General features: G+C 44.7%; 1 protein-coding gene across 3 annotated transcripts in view; it reads left to right on the top strand.

Moving 5' to 3' along the window:
* FNDC1 (fibronectin type III domain containing 1) overlaps positions 1–14,867 on the top strand; it is a 99,460-nt gene extending 84,593 nt beyond the window's left edge. For all 3 annotated transcript variants that reach the window (XM_060115000.1, XM_060114999.1, XM_060114998.1), the window contains 6 exons: positions 800–908; positions 5,732–5,811; positions 8,319–8,348; positions 9,119–9,280; positions 10,635–10,757; positions 14,111–14,867. In XM_060115000.1, the coding sequence (XP_059970983.1) occupies positions 800–908; positions 5,732–5,811; positions 8,319–8,348; positions 9,119–9,280; positions 10,635–10,757; positions 14,111–14,226 (620 nt within the window). In that variant the 3' untranslated portion in view covers positions 14,227–14,867. The remainder of the gene's footprint in view (positions 1–799; positions 909–5,731; positions 5,812–8,318; positions 8,349–9,118; positions 9,281–10,634; positions 10,758–14,110) is intronic.
* Positions 14,868–18,156: the final 3,289 nt, after the last annotated feature.

The raw sequence follows: 18,156 nt of genomic DNA, 5'->3' as shown, positions 1-18,156 counted from the left end.
AGGGCAGGGAAACCTATGTCCAGGAGAATTCATCAAAATAAAACTTAATCCAAAGGATTCGGCATGATGTCTGGCACGTAGAAAGTACTTGACAACGATTTCCTTCCAACGTAAGTAAAGAATGTGTGAAGCTGTGACAAGAGCTTCGCTTGGCCTGATGAGGCAGCCTTGAAGTCTGGGCAGGTGTCAGGGCTGAGGGCCCACCCGCTGAGGCCCATTAACAGCAGATAAGGCAGAGAAAAGAGCTTCCTGACTGTTGTCACTAGACATCGAGGTCAAGGGCAGGCAGAGATATTCAACAACTAGAAACTGAAGGAGAGCCGATAACAGTAGGTGAGGAGATCACCCGCCGTGAGTCTGGGGTCTTTCAGCCACACACACGACGTTCACCATCACGGTTTCTTCGTTTCACGTGAAGGACAATTGTATGTATCTCTACCGGGAACTTCTTAAAAACTTGTGTGGAGGTCACTGCTCTTTTCTTCTGCTGCGCGTTCACAGGCGTGATCAGTTCTAAGGAGATGAGGAAGGCCAGGGAACGTGGGAGATGAGGACGCGGAAGAGAAGTAGGGAACGAGCTAGTCATCAGGAAGAGTCTTTAATTTCGTCATCTGCATCTGGTTTCACCAGCGGGTACCAGCGTTCTATCCCGTCTGACCCAACACACTCCCCTCTTGACTTCTCGCACAGAGCTGCCTCCACGCCACTGTTTCCTCCCCATCGTCCTCCCCTGGGTTATGCCTCTGGTGTGATGTGGTTCCTTGTTGCTCATTGGGTTCTGCCTCCCTTCCACTTGTAGGTTACTTGGTTTACAGTGCATCCTATGAAGACGTCATCAGGAACAAGTGGTCCACCCAAGCTTCATCAGTAACTCACCTGCCCATTGAGAACCTGAAGCCAAACACGAGGTATGATGTGTCGGTCATTTACAAACAGAAAATGAGACCTATGTGCCTGGTCATGGATATATCCTTAGGTTGAAAAGGAAAGGATTAATCAAAAATGTTTTTATGGTTTCTTTTGAATTCTCTAGTTAGTTCTCATAGACTATCAATGAGTGCTCACCATATGTCATGTATTTTTCTTAGGAGAAAGCACTGTGGGCACCGTAATTGTTAGATTATTGTATTTCTATTTTGTTCCCTATTTTCCGGAGACTAAAACTACCCACCATTGGGGAAGGAAAGGCTGCTCTGTGTGTTGAAAGGGGATTGATCTGTTTGCACTCAAACCATGGTGGCTTAGGCAGCACAAGCTTTGTACGTGACATTGATGGAGCAGCAATTACTCAGACTCTATACTGTACAAGTTCAGATCATTCAAGAAAGATGTATTCTACCCATTAATAACGGTTACAAGAAGCATGTAACCTAGTTGGGGCAGTGGCTCGCTAGCCAGAGGGCCATCTGAGAGGGAGCCCCCAGTGTGAAATATGCAGAACTTGTTTCGAGGGTACAAACAGCATGAGTGTGCATTTCCTCTTTTATACTATGTAGTTTTGCTGGTAACAGCCATCAGGAAAGAACACAATGGTCGAGCTGTGGTATGCTTGTAAACTGGCTCTCTGGGAAGAAAAACCCAAAACAATAACAACTGGTTTATGGTATTTGCCAATTTCTCCCACTGTGGCCAATTTTGAGCAACTCTGGCTCTGCAGAATTCCTGATATTTAATGATTGGCTCTCTGAAGCCTGTAGAATGGCTCTAGCACACCGTGTCACGTCAAGCCACTGTATTTCCATAGCAAAGTGTTTTACGTGAAGTGACTTGGACCCAGGGTCTCCCATTTCTTATAGAGTCAGAGGAACACAGAGGAGATTGGAACAAAATACTCTCCTTAAACAGAAATGTGTTGAAAGGGATAGAAACTGGACAATGTCCTTGGGCACTGAGAGACTTCTGCACTAGCGGAGAACTTTCCTCAGGGCCTGCTAGTGTCCTGGGCTCCCTTGCACTGCGCTTTCACAAACTGTTATAAATTTTGAGATCCAGCAAATAAAACACAGGAAACTGAGGGAGCACTTGTCTTAGCTCTTCTTCTCTGATAGTAACGAAAAGTTGATTCATTACGAAAAGAATAAAACTAAAGAAAACGAAGTCAACATCCCATTTTTTTTATTGTGGGCAGAGTGAATGTTTTTACAGCACAGCCTCAGTATCAGCTGAAAGAGGCCTTAGGGATGTTTGGCCTCATGGCTCCTTGCAAATCCCGGTCTCCTGCACCCTCCGCAGTCCAGCGTTCCTGTGGCAACTTTTGGTACCAAACTGATGCTGAGTTGTGAATAATATCAGGGCATGGTTATGTAGGATGGTTTATTCATTCTTTCAGTAGGTATGACTGAGTGTCCACGATCCACCAGTAGGTGCTAACTGAGTGTCTGCTCAGGCCAGGCACCGGGCTGCACACAGGAGAGAGCAGTGGGCGTGGGGAGCACGTGGGGCAGGGGCACACAGTACACCGTGGCCCCTCATGGCTCGCACAGCCTGGTGGAGGCAGATGGTTTATAGACGCGTAAGTATGAACTTTCCCCAGCCAGTGTTGTGAGCGAGAAGTACACTGGGCTCTGAGGGTATGATAGGGGGCTTTCTGCCTGAGCTTGGGGGTTAGCGTGCAGTCACGTGAGCTTCCGTGGGGAGTAAGATAAACAGCACTTCACCTGGAGAAGGTGGATGAGCAGGTCAAGTTGCTCCAGGCAGGAAAGGTGTTGGGAAGCTGGTGGGTTTAAGGAAGAGAGGGAGGCTGATGTGGGGGAGTGGGGGGATGGGGAAGTGGGGAGGAGAGGAGGCTGGAGCCTGGGCCAGCCGGTCCCAGAGGGCCCTAGTGTCCCCTGAGGCTTGAGTCCTGCGTCCACCCACACTGGGCGCCCTGATAGACAGGCTGGGAGCAGCAGCCGCCCCTGCCCCGTGGTTCGTGCGTCCTGCGGAGGGAGTGGGCTGGCTGGAAAGCGGGGCGTGTGCTTCCTCCTACAGAGGCTTCCTCCGCACCCCCCACAACAGCTGCTGAGCTTTTACAGCCCTGGAAGCGTGCCACGATGTAAGGACGCTCATTTTTCCCCGCGTTTCCCCTAACGCAGGGCATCTCCAATGGGCTCACTGGAGCGTCCACGTGCTTATCCCATGGAGGCTGCATCTCCCCACCTTCTGTACAGTCCTCAGGGCTTCTCAGGTCCCCCTTCAGAGTCCTCGTAAGAGACGCAGAAGTCGGTCCAGCCCAAGAGGAGACAGGATGTAAAAACTGGCTTTGGTTCTTTAGAACTGAATCTTCTTTTTTGACAAGATTAAGTGGGCATTGTCCACCTTATTCACCCAACTCAGCCCTGAATCACTTTCTGGAATCTTCATATTTTAAGTCCATACCTAAAGTACAAAGATTTGTCACCATGGAGGCTATTCAAAAGAAGGTGCCAGAAGCTTATGTAAGAAGGCAAGGCATGGATTGCTTTTGTTACTTGGGTGAGACAGAGACTCTTCAGGGTATGAAGTATCCATTTTAGTCCGTAGAAAAAGTTTAATGTGGTTTTCGAAAATAGGAATTTTACTTCTTTCCTAATCCCATGTTGTTTTTCAGCTCAGCATATTTAAACTTACTTTGACATATTAGGCGAGTTCAAGTGGAAATACATCTTTAGAACTGGGCCCTGTGGGCTTTGTGGAGGACTGGAATTGTTGTGTGGACAGGAGGGCAGATTTGGAGAAGACGTAGGTTTCAGTGGTAAAACCCAATGGTTACAACCGAGAAATCGCAATAGCCTCTCTCAGCCACTTGGTCATCCCTGTGCCATCTCCTCAGCTGCACAGGGCGTTTCCCTCTGTGGAGCTGGGGAAGAGGTACCAGCTTGGCTCCAGGGACGGCTTGAGAAATATTCAACAGAAAGGTCCCCGGTAGCCTCTGAATATCAGTGTCACTCTCTAGGTTTCGATTTCCTTTTTTTTTTTTTGCGGTATGCGGGCCTCTCACTGTTGTGGCCTCTCCCGTTGCGGAGCACAGGCTCCGACGCGCAGGCCCAGCGGCCATGGCTCACGGGCCCAGCCGCTCCGCGGCATGTGGGATCTTCCCGGACCGGGGCACGAACCTGCATCCCCTGCATCGGCAGGCGGACTCTCAACCACTGTGCCACCAGGGAAGCCCTCCTATTTTTTTAAGGAAAAAGAAGTATCCGTAAAGTTGGACTGTTATCATTGATGTATGCCCAACCCACTGTTTGAACTGCCAGCAGAGTCTGCCTTAAATAACTCCATGACCGCTGAGTTAAAAGTACGCACAACTGAGAAAACACGAAATGCTGAGTGAATTGAGATTTGGGAATTCCTATGTTCTTAATTGTGCATATCTTTTTTATACAAAAAATGAAATTTAAAAAAGGATTCTGTCCTAAATGAGACGTGAATATACTTTCTTGGAAAGCTTAAAAGAAGGCTTGATTTTACCGAATGGGCTTTTCTTTGCTTTCTGTTTAAGCAAACCCCAAGTCAAATATCTCTGTGTAACTGTGAGACCAGAGGCTCCCTTGGGGTTCTCAGAAGCTCAGAAACTCAGAAGGCTTGGTGCCAGGACAAAGGTGCCGCGGACACATGCCTTTGCTCTCTAAATGTAAATAATTCTCCGTTTAAAAATTTAGGGTATCTGAATTAGTGCATGTGATCTGTGTGTCTGACAATCAAATATAGGATTTTGTAGCATTGAAGTGTAGCTTCTGCTGGCTGGAAACCAAGACTCCTTCTGAACTCTCTGAAGTGGTGGAGAGCTTCCCCTCACAGGGATTTTTTTACCCGCCTTCTTTACCTGGAAGTATTGATAGTTAGGGACTAAGAGAGCACAGATAACACCTGGAATCCCAGAGGGGAGGACAACACAGAGATGAGCAGTAGGTAGAGTGGGTCTTAACTGTGTTGGTTTCCAGTATTTTCTTATCACCACTTTTGGTCCTATAGCTCATCAGAGTCCAAAGTAAGATGCTCTGGGACTCCCAACCTACCTGGCTTGTCATTCTCCCTCTAGATGAACAGGCTGATTCAGACAATGTGCTTTCTAGCACATTCTTCGTTCCAAGAAAAAGATTAATCCACAGCAAAGCCTCTCCAGGCCTTTTCCACTTCCCCTTCCCGGACTTGCTTCTCTTTCCTCGAGGCACAGAAGCTGGAAACTCAGTGACTTTAAGGCTCCCGAGCCAAGCATAGCGCTTGTCCTGCACCCAGAACGTTGCTGTCATGTTAGTTCCCCTGAGGAGACCAGCCTCAGGACTGCTTAGCCTTCTCCCTGCCAACAATGGGTTTGCATCGTCACACTGTCAAACATCCTGCTTTTTCACACACAGTCCAGTGATTAGAATTAGGTTACGATTGGAATTCTGCTTGGTAAGTGTTTCACCGCTCCAGCTTCTCTCTCGCGTCAGTAGAACTCAAGACGGGACAAGAGGAGACCATTGCATCCAAGGACAGGCCTGCGCGGGGCAGTTCAACCCTTGATGCTCTAAATAACACACACAATCTAAGTGACCTGTTTGCCCAGTATGCCCCTCTGTTCCCGTTAGTCACATGTATTGTTTTGAAAAGTTATTCGAAAATGAGAAAGTTTAGAAATAACCCGAAGAAATAGCAGTGGTGTATGCATTTGTGAAAAATAGGACTCGAACCCTGCCACAGGGTAGGTGCTGAATAGTTTGGGTGTTTGTCTCATTACACAAAAATTAAACAAGGTTCTCTTTCAAAAAATGTTTTCTTCCAACTTCAGGTATTATTTTAAAGTTCAAGCCAAAAATCCTCACGGCTATGGACCTATCAGCCCTTCGGTCTCATTTGTCACAGAATCAGGTATGGGTGACTTCATGTTCTTGTTTTTTTCCTTTTCTTAAAAACAAATAATCTGAAATCATGTCTACAATAGAATAAAAACTGAAGAAGTTAAATCCTCTTCTCTTTAATCAGTTCATACTGGATGTCATTTTATAAGATAAACATGATTTTCTTTCTGCTAAGCTAAAAGTTGGATAATAAAATTTAAAGTAATCTTCCTTGGAACTGCCTGGGAAGTGAAAAGGTCAAATTCCAATGAAAAAGGGGGGAAAAAAATCTAGTTTTCAACTGTGTGGGAAAGATAAGTTTGAATCTATCAGTAGAGATTTAGTTACAGAGATAAATTCCTTTTGTTTTTTAATTACAAACAGCTGAAGAGCATAAATGTCATGTGACCTGAGGGCCAGTTGCTTCTTTCAATTAGTCAGATCTCTAAGTTGCTTCCTTTACTAGGAGACAAAAATGTCTCTACTTAATATGGAGGGTCTAATTAAAATTCTGTCCGTCTTGCAAGCAATATCACTCAGAGGATGTCCCTCCTTTGGGATGCTGGTGTGCAGAGCTCTCAAGCCCTTCAGTGAAATGTCCCCGTGGTCACGGTCTGAGGCAGTACACACAGAGCTGGCCCATGGTGGCAGGTGCCGGCTTGGCAGCCTTTCTGTATAGGAAGCCAGGCTGGAGAGTTGGTACCCATGGTCCCAAGACAGGCACTTACAGAAGGCCAGCTGGGTCGGCTCCACACTAACGTGGCTGTCGCTTCCATTTGGTTAGATTATTTCCTAAGAGCAGGAGAGTAAAACAAGCATTTACACTTATAGCTAATGGTATGTCGCCTTATTTTATAGACAGCAGATGATGTCAGAATGAACGGTCTGTACAAAGGGGCAGCACAAAGCAGATTTGGGGGGATGAAAATGTGCTGTGTGTGATTGTGGTGGAGTTCCATGAGTCTATACGTGTGTTAAAAATTCATAGGATGGGGCTTCCCTGGTGGCGCAGTGGTTGAGAGTCCGCCTGCTGATGCAGGGGACACAGGTTCGTGCCCCGGTCTGGGAAGATCCCACATGCCGTGGAGCGGATGGGCCTGTGAGCTATGGCCGCTGAGCCTGCGCGTCCGGAGCCTGTGCTCTGCAACAGGAGAGGCCACGACAGTGAGAGGCCCACGTACCGCAAAAAAAAAAAAAAATTCATAGGATGTGTACCCTAAAAAAGTAATTTTACTCTATGATAATTAAAAAAAAAAAAAAGGATGGCCCATGTTTACCTGGCCTGTATTTTATAAAAATGAACTTCTTCTAAAGCAGAATCCCTTATAATGTAGTTTCATATTAAGTGGCACTATTTGGGCTAAGATATAGACATGCTTTTTTTTTGTTTTTTTGTTTTTTTGTTTTGCGGTACGTGGGCCTCTCACTGTTGTGGCCTCTCCCGTTGCGGAGCACAGGCTCCGGACGCGCAGGCTCAGCGGCCATGGCTCACAGGCCCAGCCGCTCCGCGGCATGTGGGATCTTCCCAGACTGGGGCACGAACCCATGTCCCCTGCATCGGCAGGCGGACTCTCAACCACTGCGCCACCAGGGAAGCCCTAGACATGTTTTAAAACAGCTTTATTGAGGTAGAAACGGAATACAGTAAACTGTTCATCCTCAAAATGTACAGCTGAGGAAGTTTTGAGGTCTGTTTATACCCTTGGAGCCATCACTGCAGTCATGCTGGTGAACAGCTCCATCACCCCGATGGTCTCTTCCTGCTGCTGTACAATCCAGCCCTCCCTTCCCTCCCCGTGTGCCCATCCTCTCCCCTCTTCTCAGACAACCACTCATGGGCCTTCTGTCACTATGGATTCATTTGTACTTTCTAGAATTTTGTATCAGTGGAATCATACAGTGTGAGTTCTTTTGTCTGGCTTCTTTCACTTAGCGTCCTTTTGAGATCCATCCATGTTGTCATATTTATAAGTAGTTCATTCTTTTTTATTACTTAGCAGTATTCTATTGTATGTGCCACAGTTTGTATCTATTCACCTGTTAATAGACATTGGATTGTTCCTACTTTTGGACTATTACAAATAAATCTGCCATGAGCATTCATGTACAAGTATTTTTAAGGACATATGCTTTAATTTCTCTTGGGTAAATACTAAGAGTAGAATGGATGGCTTGCATAGTAGGTGTGTGTTTTTACTTTTTTAAGAAACCACTGAACTGTTTTCCCAAGATGGACACATTTTAAAACATAATGAGTGTTGAATTATTTTGTAGTACCCAATGTCAAAATATTATCTTCAAGGACCCACACCTTCTGTATAAATAACAAGACAATATAAATGGAAAAGAGTATTTCTTGAAAGGAAATGCCTAGAAAATAAAAACTAAGGGAATGTCTTGGCATCTGTCAAATGAATCTTACACTTTCTTTATCTATTCTAGCTTGGTTAGCTCTTTTAATTACAAAAAAAAAATTTCAACAGTTGCATGGTTGTGTGATGTAATAGTGAAGTCAGTTATTTATTTTTCATTCTACAGATAATCCTTTGCTTGTTGTGAGGCCACCAGGTAAGTTTCTCTTCTTGATAAACTTGACATTCTAGTAATCAAGTTGAATATTGAATATGAGATTCTTATGGTTACAAGTAGACATGCTGAACCATTTTTGTATTTTCATAATTTTCTGACAACTTCTATGGTTTCTTTGCACCCATCATCCTAATCTAGGGAAAAGCATGTTCTGGAATTTTTTTAATAGGGCCATAGCAGCCAATATCTATAAAAACCATTATGGGTGGCCAGTATCTATGAAAATAGATAACTTTATTTTCATAACCCCTTTGAATATTTTAAATTGCTGAAAAGATAGCAAAATGCATTAAGTGTACGACAAAATTTTACTTTGTTTTTCAAATAAACCAAGAAAAACCTATTGCTTAAGTTCAGGGCTGGTCTTATGAGTGACAAGAACAGGAGGTGCCTGTGCTGAGGGATTTTGAGGGTGGGGAGGTAGGGTGACATGCCCTGCAAGGTCAAATTTGCCATTATAGCTTATGTTCCTTGGCTTAAATTAGGCTTTTTCTTACTCTGAGAATCCTTTATAGAAATGCAAATACGTTAACTGCATTCAGGTACAAGGAACTCACCACTTGTACTTCAGTACAAAGAAAGAAGAGAAAAGACAGACAGAGAGAGACCACTGGGAGGTGGGAAAACTGCTCAGAAAAGCCCTGAGAGAAGGGGAAGTCCAAGTGAATAAAACAGATTCTCTGGTATTTTGTGCAAGAATAAACACTGTGAAACGCCATGACTTAGAAGGTGTGCTGTGTGTCGTCCAGGTGGTGAGCCCATCTGGATCCCATTTGCTTTCAAACATGACCCTGGCTACACGGACTGCCACGGCCGACAGTATGTGAAGCGGACGTGGTACAGAAAGTTTGTGGGAGTCGTTCTTTGTAATTCACTGCGGTATAAGATCTACCTCAGTGATAACCTGAAAGGTAGGTCTTTAGGGATGGTGTGCTATGGGAAGGTGTGGAAAGCTTTTAGTTTATCAGATGCTAACTTGACGTAGCAGGTGCATCAGAATGCATTTGAGGTATGGACCCATCACATCTCAGTCTGGCTCAAGTGCAAACCAGCTTTGCAGGCTCTATTCTGGAGTGACTAGTATTTACACTGGTACCCAGGAATATATGTACATATTTTAAATCGACTACTTTTTAGGAATGAAATCCAAAATTCTGTTAGAAACTTAAAGGCTGTTTTTCTTTGTTGTTAATCCCATAACATTAACAACGAAGAAAAATGGCCTTTAAGTTTCTTTAAGGTATGAGTGTAAGCTGGAAGTATTGAGGAAAGGTACCGCCTATGATTTTTGCCATTGGAACAACTTTACAGAGAAACAATGTGGATGGTGAAACATATATGAGGTGCACTATTTGTTCTGTGTCCAAAAATCACATTGTTTTCATCATGGTAGGGGGTTAAAGCAAAGAATAACATAAGTATTTACCTTGAACTACTAACATTTCAAAATGCCATTTCTACCCTGCTGGTTTTAACTCACCCACCTACCCAAAATTGTTTTGTATTTCAAAATTTGCACAACTTTTAATTTTCCTAGTACATACATTTAAAAAGAAAGAAAACGTTCCCTCAGCTGGTTTATATTTTGTCATAGGTTGCTAGTGCTCATCATTTCTAGATAATGTCAAACTCTCCCCAACCATCCCCCGCTCTTGCAATGTCTCCGTGTCTATGCCTCTCCCTACAACCGGTCTGTTTGTCTCCTGCTGCTCTTTTTTTCCCTCTTGCACACCGTGCTTTTGCTCCTCTGGTTCAGAATTCCTGGGAGAGGTTACACAGCCATGTCTGGTATCCCAGGGTTGAGAGAAGCAACTTTGCCCTACTGTGCAGCTCTGGTTCAGGACCAAGGACAGCGCCTCATGCTACAGACACACACCCTACTTCTAGTTATGTATGAAACGAGTTTCTTCTATTTTTCTAGGTATTCATGCTTTTCACAATTATTTCATAATACAGTCTCTGCTTATCAGAGTTTCCTCCTTTTTTTTTAAGCCAAAGAGTAGAAAGGTCTCCCATCTACAGGCTGAAAATGCCTATAATCTTAGTAGTTTCCATTTAATGAACACTTGCGAAGTATTTAGCACACCCGATCTTGCTGAATCCTTATAACACTTTGAAATCGGTGCCATTATCACCCTCTTTCAAACATGGAAGGTATGACGCACAGAGTTTAAGTCATGTGCCCACTTCAAAGCTTGTGCAAATCCCTCAGCCAGCTGTGGCAGTTCTCGAGCCGTCACTGACGCGTCGTATTCCTTTATGCAGATACCTTCTACAGCATTGGGGACAGTTGGGGAAGAGGTGAAGACCACTGTCAATTTGTGGATTCACACCTGGATGGAAGAACAGGGCCTCAGTCCTACATAGAAGCCCTCCCTGCCATTCAAGGTAATGTGAGCAGAGGCCCAGGGTACTATGCCGGGGGGTGGAGAGGAGGGCTGATATAAGGAGAAAAGTCACTGTAGCTCCGCATTTGGATTACCATTTGAAGATGGATATTAGCAGAATTTTGGAGCATAAAAACAAGGAAGAGGGGGCTTCCCTGGTGGCGCAGTGGTTGAGAGTCCGCCTGCCGATGCAGCGGACACAGGTTCGTGCCCCGGTCTGGGAAGATCCCACATGCCGTGGAGCGGCTGGGCCCGTGAGCCATGGCCGCTGAGCCTGCGCGTCTGGAGCCTGTGCTCTGCAACGGGAGAGGCCACAGCAGTGAGAGGCCCGCGTACTGCAAAAAAAAAAAAAAAAAACAAGGAAGAAACAAAATACTCCTACCACATGCTGGGTTTAGGGTGAGCCTTGGAGAGGTAGGGACACACAGGAATATAAGACCTTACCCCTACTCTCAGGAAACATGGTCAGTAGTTGGGAAGGGAGGATAAATATGTGAAAGTTAACTAAGAGCAAAAGCAACTTAAAGTACAAATAAGGACAAGAGTTATGTCACGTGATTGTCCCATGGTCAGGTAATTGTGCAGATTATAGTTACTCTCTGAGTTCAAAGGGCAGGGGCTGCCGCTTGAGGCTTCCAGGGAGGGTTTTCAGAAGAGGCAGACTCTGAGCTGAGTCATAAAAATACATGCAAAGATTAGAGGGCCTTCCAGGTGGAGAATGCCATGACAATAGTCCAGAGAAAGAAAAAATAAACAAATACAAACCAACCACGATATGCTTCAGGAGATCACATATCAACTATTTCATGATGGCATTGCAAGGTGAAGATAAGTGTATTAATCTCAAAGTTAACAACTTGTAATACATTACTAACTGCCCCAAGCCCCCAAATAAACAGAACAACTGAATGAAGTCCAGCACTTCTAGTGATCTGGCATTTTTTAAGATATAAGATGCTCTGATCTTTAACATTTTTTAGTTTGGAAAAAAAATACCATAGGTGGTACAAAGATTACCCCTTTTCAAAAAATTAAGATACATTAAAATACACAAAACAGTAAAACAAGTATATTAGGCAGGGTTCTCCAGAGAAACAGAACCAATGGGAGAAAGAGAGAGAGAGACAGAGATGGAGAGAGGGAAAGAGAGAGAGAGAACAAGATTTATTTTAAGGAACTGGCTCTATGATTGTGGAGGCTGGCAAGTCCAAAATCTACAGGGTGGGCCAGCAAGCCTGCTAGAGACCCCGGGAAGAGCCAATGCTGCAATTAGTCCAAAGGCAGGCTTCTGGCAGAAGACCCCTCTCTTCAGGGAAAGTCAGTCCTTTCCTACTAGGGCCTTCAACTAGTTGGATGAGGCCCACCCACATTGTGGAGAGTAATCTGCTTAAAGTCTGCTGATGGAAATGTTCATCTCATCTGGAAAATAATTCCACAGAAACACCTAGAAAAATATTTGACCAAATAGCTGGATGCCATATCCTAGCCAAGTTGACACAGAAAATTAACAATCACAATAAACATACATAATATACCACATCTCTTAATTGTTTCAGGATCTTGCAGTGCCCCAGGGTTAGTATTAAATGCCTTATTTGTATTTCACTGTGTTTCTGTGACTGTTGTCATGGTTTTGGCTCTGAACAGAGGTGCTGGTTCATCAGAAACTCACTGGCGGAATGGCAGGTAACCTTTCATCTGACAAGAGGACACAGGGCCAAAGGGGTGAGAGCAGCTGTTGAGTTGCCAACATTTTTTGAGGAGGTTGGAGCATCACTTCTTCTTGAAAGGAGAAGTGGTCAGAACTGCTGCAGGATTCTTTCCTCTGAGAGATTTACTTGAAAGATCTGAAAGTCTACCGCAGATTCCAAGAAGTACATCTTGGAGGCCTGAGGTTCTAGGCAAGTCAGGGGCCCCAGATTCTGTGGGAATCTTGGTTAAGGTTGCTTGCGCAGCTCAGGGCCTGCCCTACTGGGAGTGCTCCATTGTGATTGACTAAAACGATCTTCCTCTGTGGAGAGGGAGGGAGGATTGATGAGCACCCTTTCCTACCTGTGTCACACATGTGGAGACTGGATTATCCCCACAAATCATCCTTGGGATAAACCTCAGAGGGTGGGTATTGTGACTCCACACAAAAATGGCCGTATTTATTTGGAAGTAACTTTTGTCGCAAGAACAACTTATCAGAAGTCTTCTGTCTGAAAGGAGGTTGTAAGGATGAGGATCCTTCCTGTTGGTTCAGGTGCTTTTGATGCTACGATACAGACACCAATTCCCAGTGTGGGTTCTTTTCCCGCACCACCAAGCAATTCTCCAACACCAGTGGGAGCTCTACAGTTCAACTCTGTTCTGAAACCATTTACCCAGAGATAGCATCAGATGCCATAGTTCTGGACCTCAGTCCTACTAGACTGCCCCTCTTCATCCACTTTATTTATTTATTTATTTTTGCGATATGCAGGCCTCTCACTGTTGTGGCCTCTACCATTGCGGAGCACAGGCTCCGGATGCGCAGGCTCAGGGGCCATGGCTCACGGGCCCAGCCGCTCCGCGGTATGTGGGATCTTCCCGGACCCAGGCACGAACCCATGTCCCCTGCATCAGCAAGCAGACTCTCAACCACTGCGCCATCAGGGAAGCCCTCTTCATCCACTTTAGATGCCAATCACAAGTCCACATTGTCACCTGTCTTTCTTGATAAGGACAGGCTATAAATCAGAGGTTCCCATGACCCCCTCTTTGGATTTGATTAACTTGCTAGAGGGGCTCACAAAACTCAGAGAGACATTTCACTTACTAAGTTTCGGTTTATTATAAAAGGAGGTAACTTGGGAAGAGCCGGGTGGAGGAGATGCATAGGGCAAGGTGTGGGGAAGGGCAGGGGGCATCCACGCCCCTTCCAAGCACCACCCTGCCTGAATCTCCACGTGCTCGCCAACCTGCAAGCTCTCCAAACCTGTCCTTTGGGGGTTTTCTGGAGGCTTCATTACCTGGGCACAGTTGATGAGATCATTGGCCATTCGTGATTGAACTCCATCTCCAGCCCCTCTCTCCTCCCTGGAAGTTGTAGGTAGGGCTGAAGGTTCCCCCACTACAATCACACGGTTGGTTCCTCTGGTGACCAGCCCTCATCCTTAGGTGCTTTCCGAAAGTCACGTCATTAGCATAAACTCCGGGGTGGTTGAAACAGGGTTTACTATGAATATAATAATATTCCACACACCTGTATAGCTCTTGTCACTCAGGAAGTTCCAAGGGCTTCAGGAGCTCTGTGCTCCAATGGAGATGAGGACCAATTATAAATCACAATATTACTGATTATTCTTTCCTCTCTTTCCTTTTACCTTCCAGGCTACTATCGCCAGTACCGCCAGGAGCCAGTCAGCTTTGGCAACATAGGCTTTGGGACCCCCTACTACTACGTGGGCTGGTACGAGTGTGGGGTTTCCATCCCAGGGAAGTGGTAACCACAGGACGGTCGTGCTGGAAGCTTGCCCTGCCCGGCCCCCTCGACTAACTTGCACTAGGGCCTGTGAGCAGGAGAAGAGATGGTGTCCCAAGCCTCACTGTCCCCAGTGTCAGCAAGGCCATACGGTGGACACTGGACACTTCAGGCATCTTTGATCTGGAGCTCAGTCCTACTTCTTGGTTTGGACCACACACAGAATTCAATGTTGCTGTTAACTTTGCTTCTCCACATGTTTTGCTTATAATAGCTCATCCCAGAGACGGCAGATATACACAGCTACCAGGACGCCTGGTGTGACTTTCATACTTTTTAGGCACAAAGTTCAGACACTTTGATATCTCCCGGGATCACCATAAACACGCGGTGCTTGCTTTGTGGAACACCACCCTTGTTCTTTTTTCTCACTGGACCCCTCCAAAAGTAGCTAAATTTAAGCTTTGGATCCCTTTCTGTGCAGTAGAACTGAATTACTAAAAATGCCACCAAAGGAAATGTAGCCTACTTAAGATTTATTCTGTGGACTTACCCACCACTAGACCAATTGTATCAAATCTTACTTGTAAATTCTCAATTTTGATATATATATATATATGTATATATGCATATACATATCCACACTTGTCTGCAAAGACATTGATTAAACTTGCTAAGTTTGTACTTGTTCACTAGATAAATGTGTGTGGGACTTTTTGGAGCAGAGATGCTGTTTATTAACATCTTTTTAGAAGGGTCCAAAGAATAGGTCTCTGTGTAACACGGCAAGAATGGCAAGGTGTGTGTTCTTTCTGAGAATGCTGCTGCGCTGTGGGACCGCTTGGGATGCCGCCATGCTAGCTGTGAGCCAGTGGCAGACTGAGTGATTTCCACCTTCCATCCTCACCTGAAACATGGACTGGTGGTCTCTGTGCGGACATATCCAGTACGTTTCCAGATTAAGATGTTAGGTCCCAGATGATTTTGAAATCCAGTTTAAAAAAACTTCTTTCGCCTTTCCTGCCTAGCTCAGTATCTACTCCTTGAAATAGAAGCATCTTACCCCTCTCAGCTGCAGCATGACAGGGTTTATTTAATGACACTTTAATTCTTCTTAAAACGAGGTGTCCTTTCCACGTGAGTGGCACCTCCACGTCCTCAGGCAGCTCTGGGGAACGAAGGGTTTGTCTTCTAAGTTTCAGGGTAGAAGAACCAGTAGTGGGAACAAGCCAGAGGCAGACACACTTCTGGGGCCTGGGGGCTGTACCACTACGTAAATGATGTAATGGCAGAAAGCATTCCGCCAACTGGAATCAGTTATTTTCGGTGCCAGCAGCGTGTTGAGGTGAAGCCTGATGTGTCCGGTAGGTTTGAAGATAAAACAGGAAACAAGTCACTGCGGGATTTTTGTGATGGGGCAGCGGGAGCTGACATCTTCCCCAGTGGCCACAGTTCTCTCTTCTACGGCAAACGACAGTGAAGAAAACGCAGGCGTTCTGACAGTCTGGGAAAATACTAGGATAGGAATCTTCTGGGTTTCTGGGGCTCTTGTACATAAAAGGGGAATTGTTTAAAAGGGTGTCTAAAAAACACCTATTTTCCACACTAACATTCAAACATGCTTCACAATAACAAGCAAGGATAAGATCTTTAAATATAAGTGAATTTTCCTAATAAACCCATCTTTGTTCTGGGGCCTCCCACGAAAGAGATGGGGGATCAGATCCAACATAGAGATGCAGGCACCTCTCCTCCGTGATTCACACTTTCATACATTAAACGTTGTGTTCCCCGTCAGCCTCGCCCTGAAAGGTTTTACACTCATTTCATACACAAAAGGACACGTTTCCCTCAGAAGGACTTTATCCTTACTTCCCAGAAATACAAAGATTTCACTGGTGTTCATTCAGGCAATGTGTTTTGAGCCCCACCTGGAACCTTAGACTGTATTTGATTCTGGAAAGCTGAACTTTTATTACAAAGAGATGTTTGCAGTTCTTTATAGAAATTACTGCAAATCCCAGATGATAGCGCAACCAAAACAAAAACACTGAATTTATGCAAAAAGGTGACAGTATTCTCAATACTCTCTCCAAATTAGGTTATGCAATAGTTCAGATGAGTCCACAACGGTCACATCAAGTTTCTAGTGCTGTGTGGTCCTGGAGGACACGTTTTAGGGACTCCATTGGCAACGGGATGCCAAGAAGGGGGCATTCAAGATAGTAGAGGGTCCGGAAACCATTCCATGTCAAGTTAGAAGAGTTGAATTACCAGATGAGCCTTGTTGGAAAAAACTGAGATGTTCGTCGCTGAAAAACCTTAAATATAGCTGGAAATGTCTAAACCTGCAATTTGAGGCCCTCAGCCTGTTTTTAATTGGCCTGTGAGCTCAGAATGGTTTTTCTATGCATTTAAAGGGTTGTAAACAAAACAAACAGTCCAAGCAAAAACACCAATAATGTGCAATGGAGACCATACGTGGTTCCAAGGCCTAAAATATTTACCCTATAAGACAAAGTCTGTATAGCTGTAGATTAGAGTTTTCTTGAGGTTTAAAGAAGGTTTTATCAAAGTCCAGATTTTAAAACTAGCACATGCTACTTAACAGATGTTTGTTGGCTCTTCTCTGACTTGAGTTATATTTAGTATCTAACTAGCAAATCTGAACTCTGCGTTGAGCAGTTGATCCGGGTCCCCCAGTTTCCTGTTGGTCAAGCCCTCTGTGCTGTGGTCTCGGGAAGTATTATGGTCTCTAGGGGACTCCATGCATATTTAATATAACTATTTGGTTAAAACATCATTTCCAGCTTTTACCAGATGAGTTTTGACTTATTTTTCCCCCCTTTTGACCTATTGAAGCCATATATTTTGGTCAGTTAAGGAGGGTGGGGAATTTGAGAATGTGGTGATGGATGGGGTTAAAACGCATTTGCCTCTCTGCACAGAACACAGACCTTAGTCACTACACGTAATGATAACCCCACTGGTGGTCCAATGGTTAGGACTTTGCACTTCCACTGCTTGGGACATGGGTTCGATCCCTAGTCGGGGAACTACTAGACACCGCATGCTGTACAGCACAGCCAAAACAAAACAAAAAAATAAAGATGGAAACAGAAGAAAAGGACTGTTCAAGGATACACAGCCTCAAACTGGGTGGATCAGGCCAGAATGAGCCTTGTGATTCAGAGTGGTTCCTTTCAGTATATATAGTTATCTTAAAGTCAGGTAGAAAAGTAAAACTCAAACAATGCAAAAATCCTTCCTCAATGAAAAGCACAAATGTATTTCTTACAAAATTCTAAAACAACAACAACAATAAAACAATTCCACCGATAGAATTAGCCCACACTTCTGCAACAGAATACAGGTTGTAGATGCCTTAAAATCATCTCCTTAAGATGTAACTATTTTGCAATTGGAGACAAGAAGTGAGTCTAAAAATATCTTCCCAATCACCCCATGTCCCCATTCTCAGATTAGGCTGAGTCAGGAAAATTGTATGAAAACTCAAAGTGTACTTGTCATGGATGGCTATCGAGTTTAAATATTAATTGTAAGATTATCAATGTACACATTACATTTAAAAAATCATGATGAGAGCTAAGCACATAGGGATTTATGATAAAAGGGAAATAAAATCAACACAGAAATGGAGGCTGATAAATTTAACACACAAAAAAAAATCCTTGGTCCAAATTGGGAAAGCAGTTCTCTCTCAAGCAGAGATTGTTTGTTGGCCAAGAACAGAAATACCCTCAAGGGTTAAGGAAAGTGTTTACGTGAGGTTGGACCACGTGGTCTCAGGACAGGCAATAACTTGCAGGAGGTGCTGCCGGGTCGTGGAGGTGAGCGAGCAGTTGTCCTTGCCTCCCTGTCAATGAACAAATACGCGCCCCTCCAGCCTGCCAAGCCGTCTTGAGTCCTCTGAGCTCCCTGTGGTTTTCTGCAA

The sequence above is a fragment of the Mesoplodon densirostris genome, chromosome 12 (assembly GCF_025265405.1).
Source record: "Mesoplodon densirostris isolate mMesDen1 chromosome 12, mMesDen1 primary haplotype, whole genome shotgun sequence".
Lineage (NCBI taxonomy): Eukaryota > Metazoa > Chordata > Mammalia > Artiodactyla > Ziphiidae > Mesoplodon > Mesoplodon densirostris.
Note: the sequence above shows the minus strand (reverse complement) of the source record. Positions and strands in the feature narration are given on the sequence as shown.